The sequence below is a fragment of the Triplophysa rosa genome, linkage group LG15, assembly GCF_024868665.1.
Source record: "Triplophysa rosa linkage group LG15, Trosa_1v2, whole genome shotgun sequence".
In the NCBI taxonomy this organism is placed as follows: domain Eukaryota; kingdom Metazoa; phylum Chordata; class Actinopteri; order Cypriniformes; family Nemacheilidae; genus Triplophysa; species Triplophysa rosa.
This window is the reverse complement of record NC_079904.1, coordinates 7,273,950-7,297,287: the sequence shown is the minus strand read 5'-3', so window position 1 is coordinate 7,297,287 and position 23,338 is coordinate 7,273,950. Positions and strand designations below refer to the sequence as shown.

General features: G+C 37.8%; 1 protein-coding gene across 4 annotated transcripts; it reads left to right on the top strand.

Annotated features, from left to right (window-relative positions):
- The first annotated feature begins 3,555 nt into the window (after positions 1-3,555).
- Positions 3,556-23,338, top strand: rxrgb (retinoid X receptor, gamma b). Of its 4 annotated transcripts, none has more exons than XM_057353396.1 (10): positions 3,556-3,742; positions 18,001-18,230; positions 19,636-19,780; positions 19,891-20,070; positions 20,254-20,414; positions 20,505-20,634; positions 21,671-21,803; positions 21,936-22,027; positions 22,205-22,310; positions 22,436-23,338. In XM_057353396.1, exons 1-10 carry the CDS (start codon positions 3,721-3,723, stop codon positions 22,581-22,583), a joined length of 1,347 nt encoding a protein of 448 aa, XP_057209379.1. In that variant the 5' UTR covers positions 3,556-3,720; the 3' UTR covers positions 22,584-23,338. The 4 variants fall into 4 exon arrangements, with proteins under 4 accessions (XP_057209379.1, XP_057209381.1, XP_057209380.1 ...); XM_057353398.1 differs by having other exon boundaries at positions 3,658-3,705; XM_057353397.1 differs by lacking the exon at positions 3,556-3,742 and adding an exon at positions 4,672-5,447.

Below are 23,338 nucleotides of genomic sequence, written 5' to 3'. Positions count from 1 at the left end.
GGACGCCGGAGTGGGTCAAATGAATGCGATCGCTGTTTGTTTTTCATTTATACGCCACAAGATGGCGGTAGATAACACTGTTTGTTTGTCTGCCTTCCTGCAGTTTCTCCCACAACTGCGCTTTGATGGTGTGTGTTGACATTATATGAATAGAGTTTCATGGCCAGGATTGTGAAAGAGTCGTCACATATCCCTTATCTGTGACACCTTTGCCCAGATTTACTATGATTGTAACTTCATTTGCATGATTTCTTTTATCTGGGCAATACATAATAATCAAAATGAGTATGTGATCTTTCCTGATGTCATTTATAGTGTAGCCTACTTACACAGGATAATACGTTTGGCAATGTCTTTTATGTCCAAAACTAACAGAAAACTGACTCTTTGACATTTGGCTTATGTGTAAGCCAACAATAGTCACTAAAATTATACTGTATGTACAAAATGTGATTGCAGGATTTAGTTTTTTCAAATAATTGTAATGCTTTGTTTAATTGGCACATCTGGACAATAGAAAACTTAGCAGGCACACCAGCGGCCCATTTTAAATTAAGAGCATCAAAATGAAAGTATAAGAAGTGAACGCAAAATGCCATTTTTATTAATCAAACCAACCAGAACAGCTTTCATATACGCAATATCTTTATAGCCCCTGGCAGGTTGCTAAATGTCAGACCAGTAGATCACATTGGCTGATTTAAAGATCTGAAACAGGTGCTCATTGCCATAATCTTGTTGGTCTTCCCGGGACATTGTCAGTTTAACCCGAGGTGGTCTACAACATCCCTGCTGGATTAGAAGCTCTCCCACGCGGTACTCCAGAAAACGTCAAGTGTTTTAAAATCCATCATTATGTGTGCTCTAACATCATAAAATCTAAAACTAAAAAACAATTATTTTCAAGCAAGCTTGATAAGTGTAGAAAAGAAAAACAAACATTCACTCACAGAAAGATTAAAATGGTTGCAAAAGAGAAAATCACTCACATTTGAGTGCACAAAGACTTTTTCGAGTGATTTAAAATACTAGCATCCAATGAAAAAATAATAATTTGTATGAAAGGGTCCTGAGGCGTTTCTATACTATAGCCAATCGTAAACCAGTATTGTCCATTCAAGTTAATTGTGTATAAACCCACCAGTAAACACACTGAAGAAGGCATTAGCCAAAACGTCTGTGTCGTTGTCCCCCAATGATGGAATAAAACTTAATACGTTTGTATCTCTGTGAATGCGAATCATTTTGTATGTATAAACCCACCAGCCCACAGATTGAGCATTACCGGGTTAATGTATCACTAGGGAAGATTTGTCTGAAATGGATTAGGCGATTTGACTTCTGTGATGACTATAGGAACAAGCTATATACTGTCACAGGCGTTTGTTTGTTTACAATTCCCCTTACTGAGGTTTCCCTGTATATGTATACCTATACATCCACAAACAGGCAAAAAACAGGGTAATGACACCCATTGAAACATAGTTCATATATAATAATGGCATTGAGACCCACTGTATAAGCAAAAAATGTTCTGTTAGAAAATCAGCACACAATGCAATTTTAAAAGGCAGGCCATATAGTACATATATGCACACACACATTCCTGCTGGAAAACTGAAACAGAAAAACGTTTTTCTAAAACTGTCATCACAATTTCATAAAATCACCCCGCTCTTTAGATTCCCTGCTCCATTTGCACTCGCATTTCTGTGGGCATTTTACTCAGCAGTCACCAAGAGAAAGCAGGGGTCTGGAAATAAATAAGGGTTAAAGATAGAAGAGCGCAGAAGAGAATAAGCAAACAGACATTTCACAAACATAGATAGCCCTCTGATCGCTCCTTCTTTTGTTTGTTTGATGGATGTCCACTGAGATTGATGATGTTGAACAGTTGTTGAGCATTGTCTCCATTGAAGTGGGATCACTTATCATCTCAGATTGTGTAGAGGGAATTAGAGGTTGCAGTACTGGAAGAGAAATATGCATAGATTTTATGTGACATAGGCTTAGTTAAGATAGGAGAGTAGAAGTAGGAGAACATTCGTGCAAGGAATTTCATCAGGTGTGTGTTCTTCATTTGACAATGTTATTTCGCCTATAATGTAGAGTTAGCAGGTGGCCTAGGTCTGGTGTGCTGGGGGTGGGACAGGCTGGAACACATTGTTTGCCTTGATGGGTTTGTGAATACAAAGGGATTACTGCATACGGTTTGGCTCACTGACAGCTCTTGCTGTGTGTTTGTTTGTTAGTGTGTTGGAGAGAGTGTGTGTGTATGTGTGACTGATTATCTTTGAGATAAGTAAGAAACATGATGGGGTATAAGAGGGGTGAAAAAAGAAAAACAACTATTTAAATATATAATCAAACTGACTCAGCAAAGATTACTTTGAAAATGATAAAATATGGGAAGTATAATCACGCTGTTTATACTTTTTGAGCATGTTGTAGATATTATTTTCCGTCTTTCCTGTAACTCAGTGGTTAGAACATGGGGTTAGCAACGGCAAGGTCATGGGTACAATCCCATGTGTAGTATAATGCAATGTAAGTCGCTTTGGATAAAAGCATCTGCCAAATGCGTAAATGTAAATTATTTTCGTGTTTTTACAAAAGAAAATGTATTATTAGTAATTATAACCCCCCTAAAATGTCTCCAAAAGAACAGAACAATACAAAAGCTTGGGTAGAAAAGAGAGGATAACAAATGACAGGCCTTACACCATGTGCCACCATTACGGCCACACAAAAACAGCAGTGACAATTGACCATTTTGATTCTTCAGTTTGATTTTAATGAATTAACATGATCTAATAGACTTAAGGAAGGGGGTGCAAATAAAAAGCCTTGACCGGAGTCAGATGGGTTGGAAAAAAACAATTAATCTTGCTCTTGTGTTCTTAAATAGGTTGTTTCTACAATGAGGGGCAGAGAAAATGTGTGTGTGTGTGTGTGTGTGGGGGGGGGTGTTCTCGGTTTATCCTACAACCTAGATGGAAGGGCCTTGTGAAGTCACTGGTCATCTGAAAAACTAACCCCACACTAGTTCAAGACAGTGAACGCAGATGACTTTTGAGCAACCTTCTGAGTAGAGAGAGCTCAGCTCACCCTTGTATGACCCCCAAACTGGAACAGTCTGGGGGAACTTAAGGGGTTTCTGCATTGCCAGTTTGTGGCAGGGTGACAGTGATTAATCTGAAAACACAATTAAATACAAAGACATCACAATATTCTGACTGACAAATGGCATGTATGGAAATAGCATCGTATTTTTGCCTGAATAGTTTTGAAAAGTTAATTTTAGTTTCTTTAGGCTAGAGACAATTTTTTCGTTTACAATAGACCAGAATAAAACAAAGCATGAAAAATACAGCAATTAATGATACATTTGCAAATTGTTTGGTTTTGCATTCCTACTGACCAAAATCTATGAGGTATTTCAGTATACCTAACTACATTTATTTTGTATTAAATAAGTCATATTTACAGTCAATTTACATTTTTTTTTATTTTGTAGCATTCCAATCTTTCAATACCAATACAATATATCCATAGCTTATCTGATTGTTGTCGTTGCTGAAACCCCTCCTCCTGCCTCCCCCTGTGCGGGGCCCCTGGCCAGGCGGCAACTCCGCTAAATTCACTTCGAGCTGGCTAGAGACATCGGGTGAGGTGCTGCGCGCGCTTCCGGGACGAAATCACATAGTAAGTCGACTGGGAATGGATACGTATTCACATCTCAGTAAGTTTTTCTGTCCTTGCATTACATGTTGTTTGGAGGTCCGATGTGTTATTTGCAGTTGGCCGTGTTGTATGCCACATCGACGTGTGTTGTCAAAGCATTTAAACTGATGAAGTTCAGACAGATCCGCGCTATATCAGCCCGAGTGCATTGACATCAGTCAGCTGATCGCGGCTTCAGACGTGGTCACGCTTGGCACTTACGTTGTGTTTATGTAATCGATCGCCTGTTGTCAGGCTCTTGCGTCGGGTACACTCTTGCTCTTGAGCGAGTGTAGATTATAGAGTGTACTTTGAAACTAATCTCGAAACATGGCAAACATGATTTGTTTCAGCAGTGAAAAGCAATGACGTGTTATTTTAGGCATAGGCTATTATTGGTTGAGCCTAATGAAAATGAACCATGGTTTTATTACAGTAACTATAGTCTAACTAGGGTATTTGTTGTAAAACTGTGGTAATAACACATTTTACCATTGTCTTACTACAGGAACTACAAGGATGGTTATCAATCCAGTAAAAACGTGGTTGCTAAACGTCTACTATAATACATCCATAGTTATGTCTTCCACAAAGCTTCTTTAATTTGGTGTAAAAAGTTTTGGGTGTAAATCAAAAGACAATAATCCAAAAGTTTGAGACATTTTGGTGTTGTTTCGAAAACCGGATAAAAATCTAGACAGTCCTCAGAAGGTTATGAACTGGAACACGAGAACACGCATACTTAAAAGGTACATTTATATTAATGGATTTTATCCAAACTTTTATCCAAAGTGACTTTATAGCATCAGCGGATGCTTTTATCCAGAGCGATTTATGGGCATTGCAAGGTAGGCTATACATTTTAGCAGTATGTGTGTTCCCTGCGAATGAACCCATAACTTTACACTGCTAAAAACACTTTAATATTCCTTGAATGCACTTGGAAAAAAGTGTCTGCCAAATGCGTGAAATGAATGTGGTGTTAATGTCAAAAAGTGTATATTTTCCAATAGCTAGCTAATTGCAGTACATCGTGGTGTTCAAACAGATTATACATCTCTTTGTTGTTGTTGTCAGGCCATCATTGTAAGTGTTTCAATGTGTACTGCGCTGGTTTTTAAGAAATTCTGTCAGATGCAAGATTATCATCACTCTTTCGCGTTGCAAGGCTGTCAAAGTGTTGCCTATAACTACATTCCTTTAAAGGAGTCATCGGATGAAAATCCAAAATTTTAAGTGCTATAATCGGGTCCCCGGTGCATCTAGCAACCCAGAAAATGTGAAAAACAAGATCCCAGTAAGTTTGTTTTGATGAGCCTTTCCCTGCAAGCATGTGAGAAATCGAGCCGTTCAGATTTCGCTCCTGCTGTGACGTAAAAGCAGGATAATATATTACCGCCCCTTAATCTACACAATTCCACCCACAGCGCTGCCGCCATTGTTGTTTTCACAAGCGACAGTGGTGTACGTGACACCATGGCTAAAGTTCGTGGACAACATGCAATGTAGTTGCTGCACAGAGTCCTAACCTCGGAAGAGACAGGAGTGGATTTATTTTATTTTTAGTGGAAATCCATCAGAAACCATAACTAAAAACCTGCTTGTTTGCACGAATCACTTCAAGCCGGAGTGCTTTATCAACCTGGGACAGTACAAGCTGGATTAGCTTCAAAGTTGTTCCTCAAGAGGGATCGAGACCAACTGAACGAGACAAAGCTGCCGATGTAAGTAATATTTATCAACAGTCTGAATTGACGTACATGTACCGTATATATAGGAGGATAACGTTAGCATATGATAGCGAAGGGAGCTAAATCAGTCATGGGCTAAATAGAACATTCAAAGCCAGTGTTAAACTTATTCTATATTTATATGTTATTTGGAAAATGGGCACTTGGAGTTTAGCTGTATGTATGTTAATACATTATGTGTGTTAATATGTTCAGCTGCGTTGTTCAGCTAGTTATGCTTTAACGTTGAGTGTGTAAAGTTATAACTTCAAAAATCCAAGTTATTCCACTGAGATCTGCAGGTGCGCATTCCGTGGATTTTAGGCAAGCATACATGCACAACATGAGCGCATTAGGATGCGCTGTTTGCTGTGACGGATTTTTTAGTCTCCGGACGAATTATTTGATACGTTTAAAACGAAACTAACCCAGAGGAGTTCAGGAAACATAATTTAGCTAAAACATTTCCATGGCAGTACTACACGTGTGTTGTGTTGACACGTCGGACGGAAGGAGGTGGGGTGCGCTGTAACTCTCATTTAAAGAGACATGCACCAAAACGGGTTGCTGTGAAATATGTTCCAGACATTTCATGAAGACCCTAATAAATCATACCAACTTGTTGAAAGTGCTCATCCGATCCTTTAACAATGTGAACTAGAGCTGTGAATCTTCACCTGCCTCACGATTCGATTATGATTCAGAGGGTCACTATAGTACACTGCAGTAAAATTCTTAGATACTATAGTGTTTTTGAACTTTACTATAGTATACAGTGTTTATCAATTTACTACAAGGGCACTACAATTTTCAATAGCAAAAACTATAGTACACTACAGTATTTTTTGTCTGAGTGTTCAATTTAACGGGACTTTTATTTTGACGGGTCTTCGGGACGCTTGAGTTTTTGTGTGTTTGCCGATAGCTTAAACGCTCATAAAATTAACTTTCAGAGCAACTCTGGGAGATGAAATTCATGTGTTCATATCCTCATACAGTACAGACGCAGATAAATCCTCGACCATCACTCGTGTTGTATGTTAAACTGTGCACATAATTCACTCAGACTCGCATAACAGCCAGATGACATTTAAATAACAGGATTCCGCGTCCGCATCTAGTTACATGGACTCAGTGCAGTGCACCATTGATTATTGTCACACACAAACAAGCACAACCATGACAAACGCACTTCACACAAACACGCAGCTCTGTCTAATGCCCATATTCTTATTATTCTACATATACAGTATGTCGCACTGTTGTTGTTGGTTTTTTTTCAAGTTACTTGTCCGGTCGGGCAAGTAAAATTCTCTCTCACTTGCCCATACAAAACATTCACTTGTCCTGGACAAGGGGACAAGCGTTAATGTCGAGCCCAGTCCTAGTTAGACTTTTCTTGCACACTGCATACCTTTTATCAAGTAACCCTTTCTCATCTTCGTAAAATCCGAAATGTGTCCAAATGTCAGCTTTTAAAAGGGTGGGTGCATTTTTTAGCACCGGTCGCTGCTCACCCTCCGCCATGTCTCCTACTGTGTATATACGCACATCTGATGTATGTGCCGTTTACTTCCAAAGGTCAAAGGCCATTTTTATTAATATTTTAAACAACAATGTGTGGTGTTATATTTTATTTACATTTTTAAGAATTTATTATTTATAACCCTTCATTCTTTCTGTACTTTTGTACACAAACAACTTGCCTTTATTAATAGCTTTTATTTATTCCCTGAATTGCAGGATTGTAAACATTAGTCACTTTAAAGACCACTTTAAAAGTTAACCTTTAAATGTAAGGGATAATGTACAGGCAGCCGGTTGTTATCACAGAAATAAGCCCCGACAGTGAAGAGGCTTATTTCGCGATAACAGCTGTCTGCTTGTACATTATCCTGTTTATTACACGGTTACTTGGCACATGAGAAAAAATGGACATGAAATGTGAATTTGAAATGTTTTATTAGCAAATTTTTACCGAATGCAGACCTTCCGCAAGGAAAAGCCGTTTACTTTTGGTTTTAAGGTAAGAAATTAGTTCAAATGTCACGAACAGGCAATTTGGTTTAATCATTTGTAAATATAATGTCATATATGTTATTAAAGGACATATTTATATTTTATTTGTCAAAAAACCTGACAAAATGATTTGCTACATCCGGGTTACCGTGTGTTATTAGTTTTGAGAGGTTGTTATCTGGGAATAACGAACCCGCAAATGTCGCGACTGGCCAATCAGAATCAAGTATTCCAACGAGCCGTGTAAAAAGCTGTCATAACCCACATACCGATGGTGCTTTTACGATAGCTGCTATAGATGAACTAGAGATTGTAATATAGCAAAGATGTTATTCCTTGTTGGTTTTTGCTCTGGGACTGGGTGTAGAAACATTCTAGGGTAATGTAAGAAGTCTAGGCTAAAGTAGACTGGAGCAAGGGTAGACGTTTATTTTGATCCCTGGACGTTCTTGCTTCCCAGAGGACATGCTGCTTTGTAATGTTAGAAGTGGACAGTTACATCACCGTACCAAGGGTTGAAGTGTGTTCACATGCTTGTCCGCTGCATGTCATGTCTCTGACACTCAATGTGACTTCAGCTGTCATATACACATTTTTAATCTCTTCATTACCCTGAAGATGGCTATTGTTTTAGATTTTAGACCAGTTGGAAAACTCTGAGAGCGCAACTAATGTTTTGCCTAATATCTCCTACCATGGGTGACAGAAATACACTTATCAAATAAATATTCCTCAGCATAACATATGTTGTATCTAAAATCTGAATCTGTCAAACTCCACTACACACAAACACAGTAAAAAAACCTGCAGCATGCATTTAAAGAGAATGCGTTCAGGGCCTTCCTTCTTAAAAATAGGATGCTTTCATCAATCACCCCTTCGCCCTTTTCATTTCTTTTGTGTGTTTGTGAGGGCTGAGGCTCTCGAATAAGTATGAGAGGACCGGAGGATTGCAGGCTAACAGGTCTAACATGATTCACCAAAGGTCCAAATTTCCGTGTTTCTATATCAATTCTAAACCTGAGCACCTAATACAGTTTTAATGAAGTGACGTACATTTCTACAAGCAGCTCCAATTGTGTCAATCTTCTGTGTGATCTCAACTCTCCTTTCATTCAGACTAATCTATGTGGGCCACTTCATTTATAGAATGACATATTAACAAGTTTTTTTAGATTCACCCTGAAGGCATTTGTCAGCTACTTCTACTGATCTACCCTCAATCGCTCAAAGAAATGATAATGGTGAAAATATTACATTAAAAGTTTATAACGTAATAAAAAGAATGAAAGAATTCAAGCTTTTGTGTCCATACAATGGTATTGTTTGGTAACCAACTTTCTTCAAAATGTATTTTTGTTCTGCAGAAGAAAGTCATACAGGTTTGAAATGACCTGAGAACATTTTCATTTTTGGGTGAACTATTGTTTTAAGGCCATTTAACGCAAATGATGATAACTGAAATGATAAAAGTTGCACCAATTATACAATTGGACGCGTGTCAAATAATAAACAGTTTGGTGTGACCTGTAGACAGAATATGATCATTACATTGTAAGAACGGCATTGTCTTCAAATACTTTTCCCTAACAAATAAAAAAGTACAGCCTCTTTTTTTAAGATAACACACACAAATTTAACTCGCTTGATCCGTGGGTGCACAACAGGTGGTGTGATGGATTTAATGACACCCTGAGCCTCTCTTATGGCAAACCAAAGTCTGTGCAGAAGGATGCTTGTCAAAAGTGGGAAGCAGGCTGATGACTGCAACATTAAACAGTTCCTGCCGGATTGAGTCTATAATAATCTGAGTAATCCCATAAGAGAGCAGACTCCACCCCGCGGATCCCTACCCCTACGGCTTTCCTTTTTCACTCCTGTCCCATCTGTTCCATCAACAGCGAATCTGGGTTTGGACAGGGGTCCAATATTTGGTTGAGTGGCAGACGCAGTCATGTGGCATCCGGCGGCGTTACCTCCTCATGGTCAGCTTCACGGTAAAGAGAGTGGCCACTATAGCCATCGTGAGTATCAGGCTTGCTGCCAAACTCTAAATGTTGTTAGTCAGCACTGTCTCAGCAGAAAGAAGCAACAGAGGGCAGGTGCATACTTAGAGTGTAAAGGAAAGATGACCAACAGCGTATGTGAAAAAAATTAAATGCAGTGTGCCCATTGACAGAAGTACTAGGTTGTGTCTGATTCATTGGCATGAATAGATATTTGATATATTGTCTATTATTTGTTAGAGAAGGACTATTCTGCTCAAAGTCATAGCAGGCATTGGTTTGTTTGTTTTTTAAGGAAGTGGTAAGCTGTGAGCTAAAATTGGATTTTTCTATTTCTAAGCATTTCTGCATGTAGCATTTTCATTTAATAAAAAATGTGGAAGTTTATAAGCATCTTGGTTTTGATTTTGTATATTTAAACTATATATATTTGTGTGAGAGATTGCTTTCTGTATTATAAATTATGTTGCTGTAGAAATGGTGTTATACTGCACCAGTGTTGGGTGTAACTAGTTACTAAGTAATTAGTTACTGTAATTTAATTACTTTTCCCTTGAAAAAGGGCATTACTCTTATTTCTTCTGTAATTTAATTACAGTTACTTCTGATGTAATTAAATGAAATACTCTGTGTAATACTGTATATGTGTGTGCAATAATGGAATTGACATCAAAATTCAAAGTCTAACTTTAAAATCTGTGCTTTAATGTATCATTCTCACATTTGTAATACTTTGGTCAGTTAATAAGAGTACTTTATGTAGTTTAATAGTATTTATTTGAATGAATTAAATAAGCCGTTTCATGTCTGTCCTTGAATCACTTAACTAATCAAAGCAGATATAGGATATAGAAAGTAATTAGTAATAAGTAACTAAATACTTTTTGGGGAGAGAGTAATTTGTACAGTAATCTAATTACACTATTAAATATGTAATTAGTAACTAGTAATGAATTACTTTTTCAGAGTAATTTACACAACACCGTACTGCACATGCACAGTGTCCATCGCTTCTGTTTTTACGTGAGCTCGGTTGATCAGATACTGCTTGTCAGCTGTAGCTCTCGTCTTGTGTAATGACTTTGGAACCTGCTCTCAGCTGTTGACAGTGAGAGTGCTTGGCAAGGCTCTGCTCTCTAATGCTCTTCAGCTGTCATAGATCAAGGCAAGATGGCACTAGAGTATTATGGATATTTTAGGAATGTCTATTTAGATCAATCTATTTCGTTATATCCTTTTTATAGATCCTCCTTACTTGTACTCTCACTTTCCTTTTTCCTCATACTTAATGTGTAAATTTATCAGATACTCCTTGCTACCAGCTGCTTTAGGAATAATTCTACAATTCATGACAATTAAAGTGATAGTTCATCCAAAGGGTCATCATTTACATGTCTTTTCAAACCTGTAAGACTTTCTTTCTTCTGTAGGACACAAAAGAAGATATTTTGAAGAAAGTTGGTAACCGAACAGGACTGGACCCCATTCACTTCTAATGGATGGACATAAAATCAGTGCAAGTGAATGGGTGCCAGTTAACAACATTCTTCAAAATATCTTCTTTGGTGTTCTGTGGAAGAAAGAAATGGGTGAGGGTGAGTAAATGACAGAATTTTCAATTTTGGGTGAACTATCACTTTAAATAGCAACTTAAAATCTGACATGTTTTTGTACTACTCCTGTATGGTTTATTTTGTTTTTGTAACACTTTAATTGTACTGCATGAGACAAAATAATGACAATAAGATCCTGAGGCACATTTGTGTGTGTGGGTGTGTGTAAATTTCTTGAGTGACAAGGACAAACTGCAGTTCGATGCACAAATAGTGTTGGCGGAAGTCGTCATCACTGATTGACTGTCACTCTTCCACCTCCTCCCCCCCCAAAGAGGTGGCGATGTTGACGCAATGGATAACATGAAGTAGAAGTATACACAGGTAGTATTTAGGTTGTGTGGAAGTATGTGTGTATGTTCAGGTTTTTTTATCAGGTTTCTGACCAAATGTCCGCACGATGTAAAGTGAATAATTAAGAAACTAAATTATGCTTATTTGAAAATGTCCAAATGCAAAAAGATTTCTATGAGGGTTAGGGCATTAAATATACAATATACAATATTTGTATACAATTGTTTGTACAATATAAATGTCATTATGTCTATGGAATGACTTTTATACACAGTGTAAAACATGTGTGTGCGACTGTGCATGTGATGTGTGTGTGCGCGTGCGTGAGTATGTGTCATTTGTACACAACTTTCTCCAATGGTCTTTGCTGAATGCTGATATTCAAGATGTCTTTGAATACTTTGTATGTCTTTATTTGTGAATTTACAGACCTGTCAATCTCCTGCTCACTGACCATTTATTGATTTGAGTTTAATGCTGTTGGATCTTTGTTTTGTTTCCCAAAATATGCTAGAACAAATAAAAATTTTACTCTAACCATTTATCTAGATTTTCTATGGATTAAGAAACATAATTCGTTACTTGTTTATTCTTTTTCTAATAAACACTGTTTGGAAACACAGTTACTAACTCTTATGCAACGTTTAATGGAACAGTCACTGTTGATTTCTGATGATTGGTACATTAAAGGGATGCTTCATCCAAGAAACACAATTTCCCCATGCTTTACTCACCCTTAAGGCATCCTAACTGAATATGACGTTTTTTCTTGAAGAATAATGCTGTCGGAGTTATAATACCACGTGTCCTTTTTCTTCCAAATGGTAGAATGGGAGTGAACGGGCAATTTTTGAAGCTCCAAAAAGTGCATCCATCCATCGATCAAAGAACTGCTCAACACGGCTCTGTGGTCTTAACAAAGGACTTCTGAAGCGAATCAATGCGTTTGCTTAAGAGAAATATCCATTTACATTTAGTCATTTAGCAGACGCTTTTATCCAAAGTGACTTACAAATGAGGTAAACAATAGACGAATTGTTGTTTCTAAACAATAGAAATTGGAACAACATAAGGACAACAAAAAGCAGAAGTGCAGTAAAACTGGTCTCATATAGCCTACCACAGTATACCAAGCTATGTTTTTTTTTAAGGATAGAAAGAGTAGATAAGAAATAGAGGTCAGAACTAATCAGTCAGGTGCTGACAGAAGAGATGTGTTTTCAGCCGATTCTTAAAGATGGCTTCTGCTGATCTTGTAGCAGCGAGCAGATCATTCCACAAATGTGGAACAGATCCAGAGAAGGTACGTGGGAGTGATTTTTTTACCCCCTTTTTGGGATGGCACCCCAAGACGTCGTTCGTTTTCAGAGTGTAGGGATCTGGCGGGTACATAAGTCTGTATTAGCGAGTGAAGATATGGGTGTGCCGAAACAGTGGTGGTTTGAAGAGCAGAGAGCAGAGCTTTGCATTTGATGCAAGCAACTATAGGGAGCCATTGTAAATTAATGAAGAGAGAAGTGACGTGCGCTCTCTTCAGTTCATTGAAGACCACTCTTGCCGCTGCATTGTGGATCATCTGTAGAGGTTTGGTTGTGCAAGCTGGGAGTCCAGCCAGTTGCGCATTGCAATAGTCCAGTCTGGACAGGACAAGAGCTTGGACTTGCATAGCATTCTTGGAAAGGAAAGGTCTAATTTTCCTAATGTTGTAGAGGATGAATCTACAGGACCGGGTGGTGCTGGCAACATGATTCGTGAAGTTTAGCTGATCATTGATTACCACTCCCAGGTTTCTGGCCGTTCTGGAAGGTGTGATGGTTGATGAGCCTAGTTGAATGGAGAGGTTGTGATGAATCTTTGGGTCGGCCAGGATTACAAACAGTTCTGTTTTTGCAAGGTTCAGCTGCAAGTGATGGTCGTTCATCCAGAGCGAAATGTCACTCAGGCATGCTGAAATGCTTGCAGAAACAGTCGGATCGTCAGGCTGAAATGACAGGTGGAGTTGTGTATTATCCGCATAGCGGTGATAGGAAAAGCCACGTTTACAAATGACAGAACCTAGCGATGTCATGTGTATGGAAAAGAGCAAAGGTCCAAGCACTGAGCCCTGAAGCACCCCTGTATTGAGATGTTGGGACTCCGAGACCTCACCTCTCCAGGATACTCTAAATGACCAACCTGAGAGGTAAGACTTGAACCATTGTAGCTCCATTCCAGAGACACCCATAGCCTTGAGTGTCGACAGGAAGATGTGGTGGTTAACGGTGTCAAAGGCAGCAGATAAATCCAGTAGGATGAGTACAGATGATTTAGAGGCTGCTCTTGCAAGTCTCAGGGCTTCAATGACCGAGAGCAGTGCAGTCTTGGTGGAATGACCGATCTTGAAACCAGACTGGTTGCTGTCCAGGAGGTTGTTCTGCGTGAGAAAGGAGGAGAGATGGTTAAATACAACACGCTCAAGAGTTTTGGCAATGAAGGGGAGGAGAGATACCGGTCTGTAGTTATCTAACAATGTAGAATTAAGAGTGGGTTTCTTCAGTAGCGGGGTAATACGTGAAGATTGTGGGAAATGTACCAGTGGTGAGAGATCCATATTGACAACGCTATTAACCATAATGTTTAACTTCAGCTATCCCTCGGCTACGCATGAAACAGAGGCTTGTTTTTCTGGCAAATGACGCAGGTGTGTCGTAAGTTACGGTGACTAACGCAGCATTTTTCATTTTGTTCCAATAGGATACGTCTCCCTGTGCGGGAGCTTTCGTCACTGTCATTTGCCGGAAAAACAAGCCTCTGGTTCATGCACAGCAGAGGGATAATGGAAGTTAGATATTGTCTTTAATAGTGTTGTCAATATGGAAATTTCTCTTAAGCAAATGCATTGATTCGCTTCAGAAGACCTTTGTTAAGACCATGGAGCTGTGTTGAGCAGTTCTTTGATCGATGGATGCACTTTTTGCCCCCCATTCACTCCCATTCTACTGCTTGGAAGAAGAAGGATACCTGGTATTATAACTCCGACTGCATTTTTCTTCAAGAAAGAAGTCATATTCGATAGGATGCCTTGAGGGTGAGTGAAACATGGGGAAAATTTGTTTCTTGGCTGAAGTATCCCTTTAATAAGGGTCATCAAGTGTCAGATATTACCCATTATCTGATTATCAACCGATTATCTGCTGTCATACGACAGGATGTTTTGAAATTGATTAATGTTTCTTCACTTCCTGGAGTCTTTCCTTTTGTCAGCATTCTTCATTTGGTCAGCATTTTCTTTGGCCATATGCTTCAGGGATGCGCTGATGTCTAGTTTAGACTGTATCATCTATCTCTCTGTATGCTGTTGAACTTTTAATGTTTGATAATAGATCAGCTGATCTATCAGTTCCTCTTAAATTCTTCTGTCTTCTGACTGTCAGAGTAAGACATGTGACAAAATGTGCTTGTTTTGTTTTTGTAAGAATGAGGTCACTGGAGGACACTTAGAGTTCCTTTACTTTATGTCCAGTTAAAGATGTTTCACATATTTACAGTTATAATACTCTTTTAATACTCTTTCATGTTCATTCTTACCTTTCTACATAATCAGATATATAACCAGTCATGTCTTTGTGTCCAACAGAACACAGGTACACACACACAAGACTTTTACAAACTCTCTCTATTTCTTACTCTGTGTGTATTGTTAGTAAGTGAGTGACACCGTGTCTACACCGGATGCGGCCGGCGCGACGTGACATGACAATAGACATCAGAATCGCATTAGAACCCATTATAATTGTAAACTTTGTCCACACTGGATGCGGTACAAACCCATTAGGTTCCCTGTACATTGCGGCACACAGCAGTGGTATATAGAAGTGCTGTTCTACCATATTTGAAATGATACTTTCATAAGTTAACATTTCGTTATAACATTCAAATACGGTAGAACGCCACTTCTATATACCACTGCTGTGTGCCGCAATGTACAGCATCTGCTAAATTTAACTATTTTGGCATTTCTCTCTGCTTTAAGTCTCCCCAACCGGAAACTTCATAGGGTTCTTCTTGCGAAACACGGAAGTCACGCATGCATACAGCCTATTCTGTTCAGGTCTATAAATCGATGTCCTAAATCAGACTGAAGCCTAAGATTTTTGTTTCACAGATTTTTTCAGTTTTATTGAGGTTCACTGAACACACTGGATGCTCCCTCTGTGCATTAAAGTATCTAATGCATACTACAGTATAACATACTATATGTATATGCAGCACCCACATTGACCTGTGAGATGTAAAGTGGTCACCACTGAACTTGATAGCTGTCTGCCAAGCTGAACTTTGCACCCAGACAGCCGTACAAAGGTCATGGGCACATCACAGAGTGATTGTGAAATGTTGATGAATGTCTGGATATCTTTAGTTTGGCCAGATTTAATCGGCGTGTCTCTCTTTGAACTATTAAGGTCTGAGCAGCATCAATGTGAAAAAAAATCACATTACAGAAACAAGAAAAACAACATATTCAATTGCATAAATTAAAAATGGAAAAAATAAATTGAATAGTTCTTCAAAAAGGACATTGCTTCTTAGAATCGTATTTCTATTCTGACAATCTATGGGTTCACACTAGACTAAAGATGTTGTGGTCAAATCATTATCAGGTTCTTACCCAGATTATCCAGAGATTTAATCTAGATAACAGTTCCACAGTTAACATTATGCAAAGGCAGATAACACCACAGCTCTAGGAATCAGGTAGCCTAACATTGTATGTATCTGTGTTGTCTCAAAATATGTCTCACAACAGGAGAGAGAGAAAATAGAGTGCAACATAGAGTGCAAGAGAGATTAAATGGCACTGTGGAGAGACTGATGCTTTAAAGTAAAAAAAGTTTTAATTGTAAATGCTGACTGGACAAAACATTTTTCAAGTTATTTGTATGCTGTTGACATACAAGTATTATGATTGATTACAAATACTTGTAGAAGCATCATTTCCCAGCATTCTTATTGCCAGAAAATACACATCAACACACCTGATGCAAAGCTTTTGCTCTTCATTTTGAGTGGATGGGAGATGTAAACAAACTAAATATTTATTCAATACATTCTTTAAATACACTCAATGCATATTTATTTTACAGAAAATCGTTAATGTAAAATATTAGTTGTGTATGGTGCTGTTGATTTATACTGCCATGTAGTAAATTTCAAAACGTGATCAAATGAGTCTGTAAAGCTGTAAATAGAAACAAAGGGGCCTGTAAATTGTAAATTCTATCAACCAGAGATGAAAGTCAGCTTTACGTGTCAAGATTTCTGACCAAAGTTTCTGGCCTGTTTTTATGTGCATTTCTCAATAATTCAATTACTTCAAGCCATATTCATGTAAGAGAATCTTAGATTCATTTGATTAGATCTTTATTTTGAATGATGTTAATGGGTTGCAACACTCTCTGTTTTGGCACAAGAGCAGCTTTTGCCCAGCGTGTGTCCTTGTACTGTTATATTGTGTGTGTTTGTGTCAAACTACCATTACATGCTGTCTAAATGGTCAAAGCAATATTAGTTACTACTGGACCTCTGAGTAAATGATGTCCTCTTAAAGGAAAAGTTCACCTCAAAATCAAAATTGTGCTATTTTTACTCACCCACATGACGTTCAGCATGTTTTAAGACCTCCCGGCGTCTTCGGAACACAAGTGAAGTTATTTTAAGTGACATCCAAGAGATTTCCAAGCCTCCTCATAGACATCATGCTTATAGTTGTTGTCAAGGTCCAGAAAAGTACTAAAGACATCGTTAAATTGGTCCATCCGCTCATAGTGGCTCAACTGAATTTTTTTGAAGCGACAAGAATACTTTGTGCGAAAAACAAATCAAAATAACGTCATGTGTGTGAGTAAAAACAACTCAATTTAGATTTTGAGGCGAACCTTTCCTTTAAAGCAACAGTTCACCCAAAAAAAGAAAATTCTGTGATTATTTACTCACCCTCTTGTCATTTAAAACATGTATGACTTTCTTTCCCCCCGCAGAACACAAAATATATTTTGCATTGCTTTTGTGTCCATACAATAGAACAGTTTTGTTTTCTCAAACGTTTTTGTTGTAAGGCCCCCTTTGTGTAGAGTGCATTGCTTTGCAGCCCCCCAAATAAAGACTTACATCTTAAACTTAAAATTTTAATTAAACCAAGAAAATATTCAGTTAAACAATGCCAAAACATCAATTATTTTGGATGGTGGTGTTGTTTTTCTGATGTTTGATTGCACAAAATGTATGATAAATATCTATATTTCTAAAATGCCACAAAATCTGTGGCCCCCCTGGAACCATCTTGGGGCCCCCCAGGAGGCCACGGCCCCCAGTTTGAGAACCACTGCAATAGAACAGCCGGCGTTGTTCGGTTACCAACATTCTTCAAAATATATATTTTTTGTGTTCTGCAGAAGAAAGAAATTCATACAGGTTTGAAATGACTAAAGCACAATCTGCTCCCCTTTCAAAAATCTGTGTGTCGAGTCCTGATATATTTACTGTGATACATGCTGTTACGATATACAATCAACAGGTTATTCTGATCATACATTCGAGTTTCTGTGTATTAATATCTTCATTTCTGTCTTCACACAGACTCTAGTGCTCTGAATTCTCCCCACTCTCAGCCCCCACCCATGAGCTCCATGGTGGGTCATCCGTCCGTCATCAGTTCTTCCCGCCCACTGCAGTCTCCCATGATCACCCTGGGCTCTATGAATGGGCTGGCTTCACCATATTCTGTCATCACCCCGTCTCTCACCTCACCGTTGGGTTCCTTGCCTTCTACGCCCAGTATGAGCTTTAACACTCTCGGCAGCCCACAGGTAAGAAACTACCCAGAATTCCCTCTTCCCCTGGACTGACGCCAATGTGCGCATGTAGTGGATAGGTAATAGTGATTCAATAATAAAATCATTGTCTAGATGTCTCACTCTCTCGCCCACTAAACTTTCAGATTAGTCTTAAAGTTATTTGATGGAAGGAAAAATTTGTGACAAACACTAATTCTAGATCAAAGCCCACATTGTACAGAATACGGTATCCCACTGCAATGCACTTGACTTGATATTTTATTTTTCTGTGTTATGGATGCACCAGAAGTAATTACAGTTTTATTCCTTTTTAAATGTATTATTTTTATTCATGTAAATTTAAATGTATTCATTTATATAATTATTTTGTTGTTTACATATACTGTATATATTAATTGTTTTTGATTCATTTTCAATTAATTGATTTTCTATTGTCATATATATACTATATGTATATAATATATGTTTAATATATTTATAGATTTAAGTTAATAACTGAACACCAGTCATATGCAACATGATGAAGTAATAGTGTTATTGGAAGTGTTTAGTGTGGAACAATACAGATTTTTTTTGTCTCCTTTAACAGTAAGACAGTAATAAGTTTATAGTGCAGAATTTAGCTGATGGTTTGTTTCACTCAAGGTGATGTTCTTCACACTGGAACTTTTCCTAATACATATTCCCCGGTCTTTAAGAGAGGTCAGCTTATGTGTGTCTAATAGCATCAGTACATGTGGGCAGTTTCTCCCATGCAGGAGGCTGAAAAAAGCCATTCAATCAGACAAACGGTTAAGGCTTTCAGGCCAATGAAGAGCACATCAATTGCAGTGTACATATATAGCGGCTATAGAGGAGTGCTGTTTGTCACTGTATGTGACACATGTTTTAAAATATTTTTTATATATTTTTATAAAAGAAGAAATGTATTTAAAAGCATGTATTGCTGATGAGATGTACCGTTTACTGTCTCAAATGCTTGTTATACTACAACTTCATTTCCACAAAACTTGAATAAACACCTATAATAACATACATAAACTTACATCACAACTATTCACTAACAACAAAGCAGTCTGAATTGCAAATGAACTGATTTGACACATTCCGTGTGCTTGAGGTATGTACAGTATATAGCCTGCCACCTGCAGGTTGGATGTAAAACTACAGAAAAAGTGGCATGTGGTGTTGAAGTGCTAAGTTCTCCAGAGAGAGAAAGAGAGAGGAAAGAAAACACCCTGAATATGTCAGCGACGCACTCACAGCTCCTTGTGTAATAGCCATGTCACGGTGGAGCTTGTTTTTGTGTGTGTGCGACACTGTTCTTCTAGTTTGTTTATGTTTGTGGATGTCTGCTGGCAACAGCCTCGCTGTTTTGTGACAAAAACTAAGACTCTATTATTTTCCCGTCTCTCAGATGAATCCGTTGAATATGAACAGCTCAGAAGACATTAAGCCTCCCCCAGGATTGACTCCTCTGGGTAACATAAGCAGCTACCAGTGCAGCAGTCCTGGATCCCTCTCCAAACACATCTGTGCCATTTGTGGGGACCGATCTTCGGGTACGGCACGCAGATGTTTAAGTGCACCTGAAACGCGATGTTTTGGATAGAATGTGAATCTGAAATCAAAACTTTTTGGATGTTTGTGACAAATGTGCTCGTGTTCGCAGGGAAGCATTACGGTGTTTACAGTTGTGAAGGATGCAAAGGGTTCTTTAAAAGAACCATTCGAAAAGACCTGACCTACAAGTGTCGAGACTGCAAAGAATGCCTGATTGACAAACGTCAGCGCAACCGCTGTCAGTATTGCCGCTACCAGAAGTGCCTGGCTATGGGCATGAAGAGGGAAGGTGTGTACACAACATGCTAGTGACCAGCAATGCTACATTAAGTAAATAAAGACTACTACTGTACTTGTAGCATTTATGCCTAAACTGCATGGATCTCAAGGCGTGCGGTTTTTCAAATCAAAACGTACATCAATGAAGATGCAAATACATGTCAACCTGTTTGACTGTTGGGATTCCCTGCAGCGGTGCAGGAAGAAAGGCAGCGTGGGAAGGAAAAGAGCGATAATGAGGTGGAATCGACGAGCAGCTTTAATGAAGAGATGCCTGTGGATAAGATTCTGGATGCAGAACTCGCAGTGGATCCCAAGACAGAGACATACACAGAGAGCAGCCCTGGAAACTCGGTGAGCCACAGACTTAAAAGAAATCACAATACATTTTACTCTTACAGAAAACTAAACAGTCTGGTCCTGTACGATTTCTTTGTTTTGCAGACAAATGACCCGGTCACTAATATCTGCCATGCAGCTGACAAGCAGCTGTTCACTCTGGTGGAGTGGGCCAAGAGGATACCTCACTTCTCTGATCTGCCGCTAGATGATCAGGTCATTCTTCTTCGAGCAGGTGTGTGATACATATGCATGCATACAGATGTAATGGGGTCCAAAAGTCTAAAAGCAGAGTGGTCATGCTTTTTTGCAACAAATTTCATCACTATCATAAAATAATATTGTTAACAAATATAATAAGGTTAACAATAGTAAATGGATTAGCTAATAGGAACTAAAAACGAGCAATATAGTTTTTTATTATTTATTCATCTTTGTTCATGTTAGTTAATGTCAAGACTAGTATTCATGTTAGTTCGTGGTGCATTAACTAATGTTAATAGTTACAGGGTTCGATTTGAAAAGTGATTTAGTACATGCTGATATAAACATGAACTAAGATTAATAAATTCAGTAGAAATATTGTTAATACTTAGTTCGTATTAGCCAAGCTTCATTTAAAGTGTTACCATAATATTAACATGATATTATTAAATCACTCAATATCACATATAAATATATGACATTGTATTTTAACTCTGTCATTTTCATTATAATTTTCAATTATTTACATTTTTATTTATTTAAGTATTATTTGAATTCTTAGTATGTGTTGTTTACCCCTTTTGATTTTATGACAGCATGTACTTGAATTGGTATGGACTTTACAAGTTTGGGTGAAACCTGTTGATCCATGTTTTTCCAGCAGGATTTGTTCATGTTTCCTAATATGGCCAATGTCACCAATTCTGTTATTTATTCAGCCACTTAGTAATTGTGCAGAGGATAAATAAAGAGATTAAATTAATATTTTTATATATGGATATATAACTTATTTAATATACTATTTATTATGATATTTATAATATATATATATATTATTTTGTTTATGGTTACTCTAGGTCACATGATCAGACAGAACTGTATTGGTTGTGTGGATGCTGACCTCTGCTGGCCAAACATTTCACATGCGCTGCTTAATTAGCCACCAAAGGATGTCACATAGCCTCACTAATGACGAATACATATTTTTGTTGTTGAATAAATTCAAACAAAGACATTGAAAGAAAAAAAGACTAAATCTTATTTCATTTCTGTTTACCTCCTCACAGGATGGAATGAGCTCCTCATTGCTTCGTTCTCACATCGCTCGATCACAGTTAAAGATGGTATCTTACTGGGCTCAGGCCTCCATGTTCACAGGAGCAGTGCTCACAGTGCAGGAGTGGGGTCCATTTTCAACAGGTGAGTATCAGCTTTAACATCCCACACATTTGACTAAACCCATGTCTGAATCTTTGAGACTTCAGTCTTTAGATTAACACATCTCTTGTTTTAGAAATATCAGAAATGTTGTGTGTTATGTTTGTGTTATAGGGTATTGACTGAGCTTGTGTCGAAAATGAAGGACATGCAGATGGATAAAACAGAACTGGGCTGCCTCAGAGCCATTGTTCTCTTTAACCCTGGTGCGCTTCTCATAAACAGACACACCACACCATACAATCATTATTGTGTTTTTTATTCTTCTTGTTTAAAGTGATCAGCTAATGTCTGATGATCTTTGAAACTTTTTTAATAAATCAAGAAGTAATATGTTAGTATGTGGACTATATAGTGATTAAGGAAACTGCCTCTACTTCTAGATGCCAAAGGCTTGTCCAACCCAGTGGATGTAGAAGCACTGAGGGAGAAAGTTTATGCTTCACTTGAGACCTACACAAAACAGATTTACCCTAACCAGCCTGGCAGGTACAGTCATACAGATGTGCTTGTTCACTACAGACTGGTCTTATTTTTGCTTATGCTTAGATTTATCTGTATTCTGCACAATTTTAGAATTTTCTTTTTTATTTAATATCACAAATATTTCACAGGTTCGCTAAACTTTTATTGCGCCTCCCCGCCCTCCGATCCATCGGCCTCAAATGTTTGGAGCATCTATTTTTCTTCAAGTTGATTGGAGACACACCCATAGACACTTTCCTAATGGAAATGCTTGAAGCACCCCACCAGATTACATGACAGGAATACCACCTGACCATTTTTGTACATAATACTATGTAACTAATATAATAATAAATGTGATTCCAAATGCATATTTTATACCAAGAACAAATTATAATCTGTGTAATGTATAGGTAAGTAAAATATACAGTCAAAATACATTTGTGACCCTGGATCACAAAACCAGTCTTAAGTAACATGGGAACATTTTTAGTAAAAGACAAAAATACATTGTGTGGGTCAAAATTATCGATTTTTCTTTTATGCCAAAAATCATTAGGATATTAAGTAAAGATCATGTTCCATGAAGATATTTTGTAAATTTCCTACCGTAAATATATAAAAACTTTATTTTTGTGAGTGGATGGTCTGCACAGTGCCCCTGATTAACAACTTCAAAGGCAATTTTCTCAATATTTGGATTTTTTTGCGCTCTCAGATTCCTGAGTTTTAAACGGTTGTATCTTAGCCAGATATTGTCCTATTTTAACAACTCATATATCTATAGAAAGTTTATTTATTCAGCTTTCAGATTGTGTTAAAATCTCAATTTCGAAAAATTGACCCATAAGACTGGTTTTGTTGTCCAGGGTCACATATTATCACTATGGTGTTGAAAAGACATTTTTCTCTGTAAATAGCTAATATCATGTGTACACTGCAATGTCAAGACAATGCAATAAAGATAATTTATTTTATTCAAGAAATAGTTTTGTCAAGCCCAGACAATAATTTCTGAAGTGAATTTTAGAATTCTGTCCAAATAAATAATT

Excerpts from the sequence above, each read along its gene's own strand:
- rxrgb (XM_057353395.1), top strand. The coding sequence starts at position 9,427 with ATGTGGCATCCGGCGGCGTTACCTCCTCATGGTCAGCTTCACGGTAAA. Across the intron at positions 20,071-20,253 it reads TATGGGCATGAAGAGGGAAG|CGGTGCAGGAAGAAAGGCAG; the intron begins GTGTGTACACAA and ends GATTCCCTGCAG. Across the intron at positions 22,311-22,435 it reads TACCCTAACCAGCCTGGCAG|GTTCGCTAAACTTTTATTGC; the intron begins GTACAGTCATAC and ends AATATTTCACAG.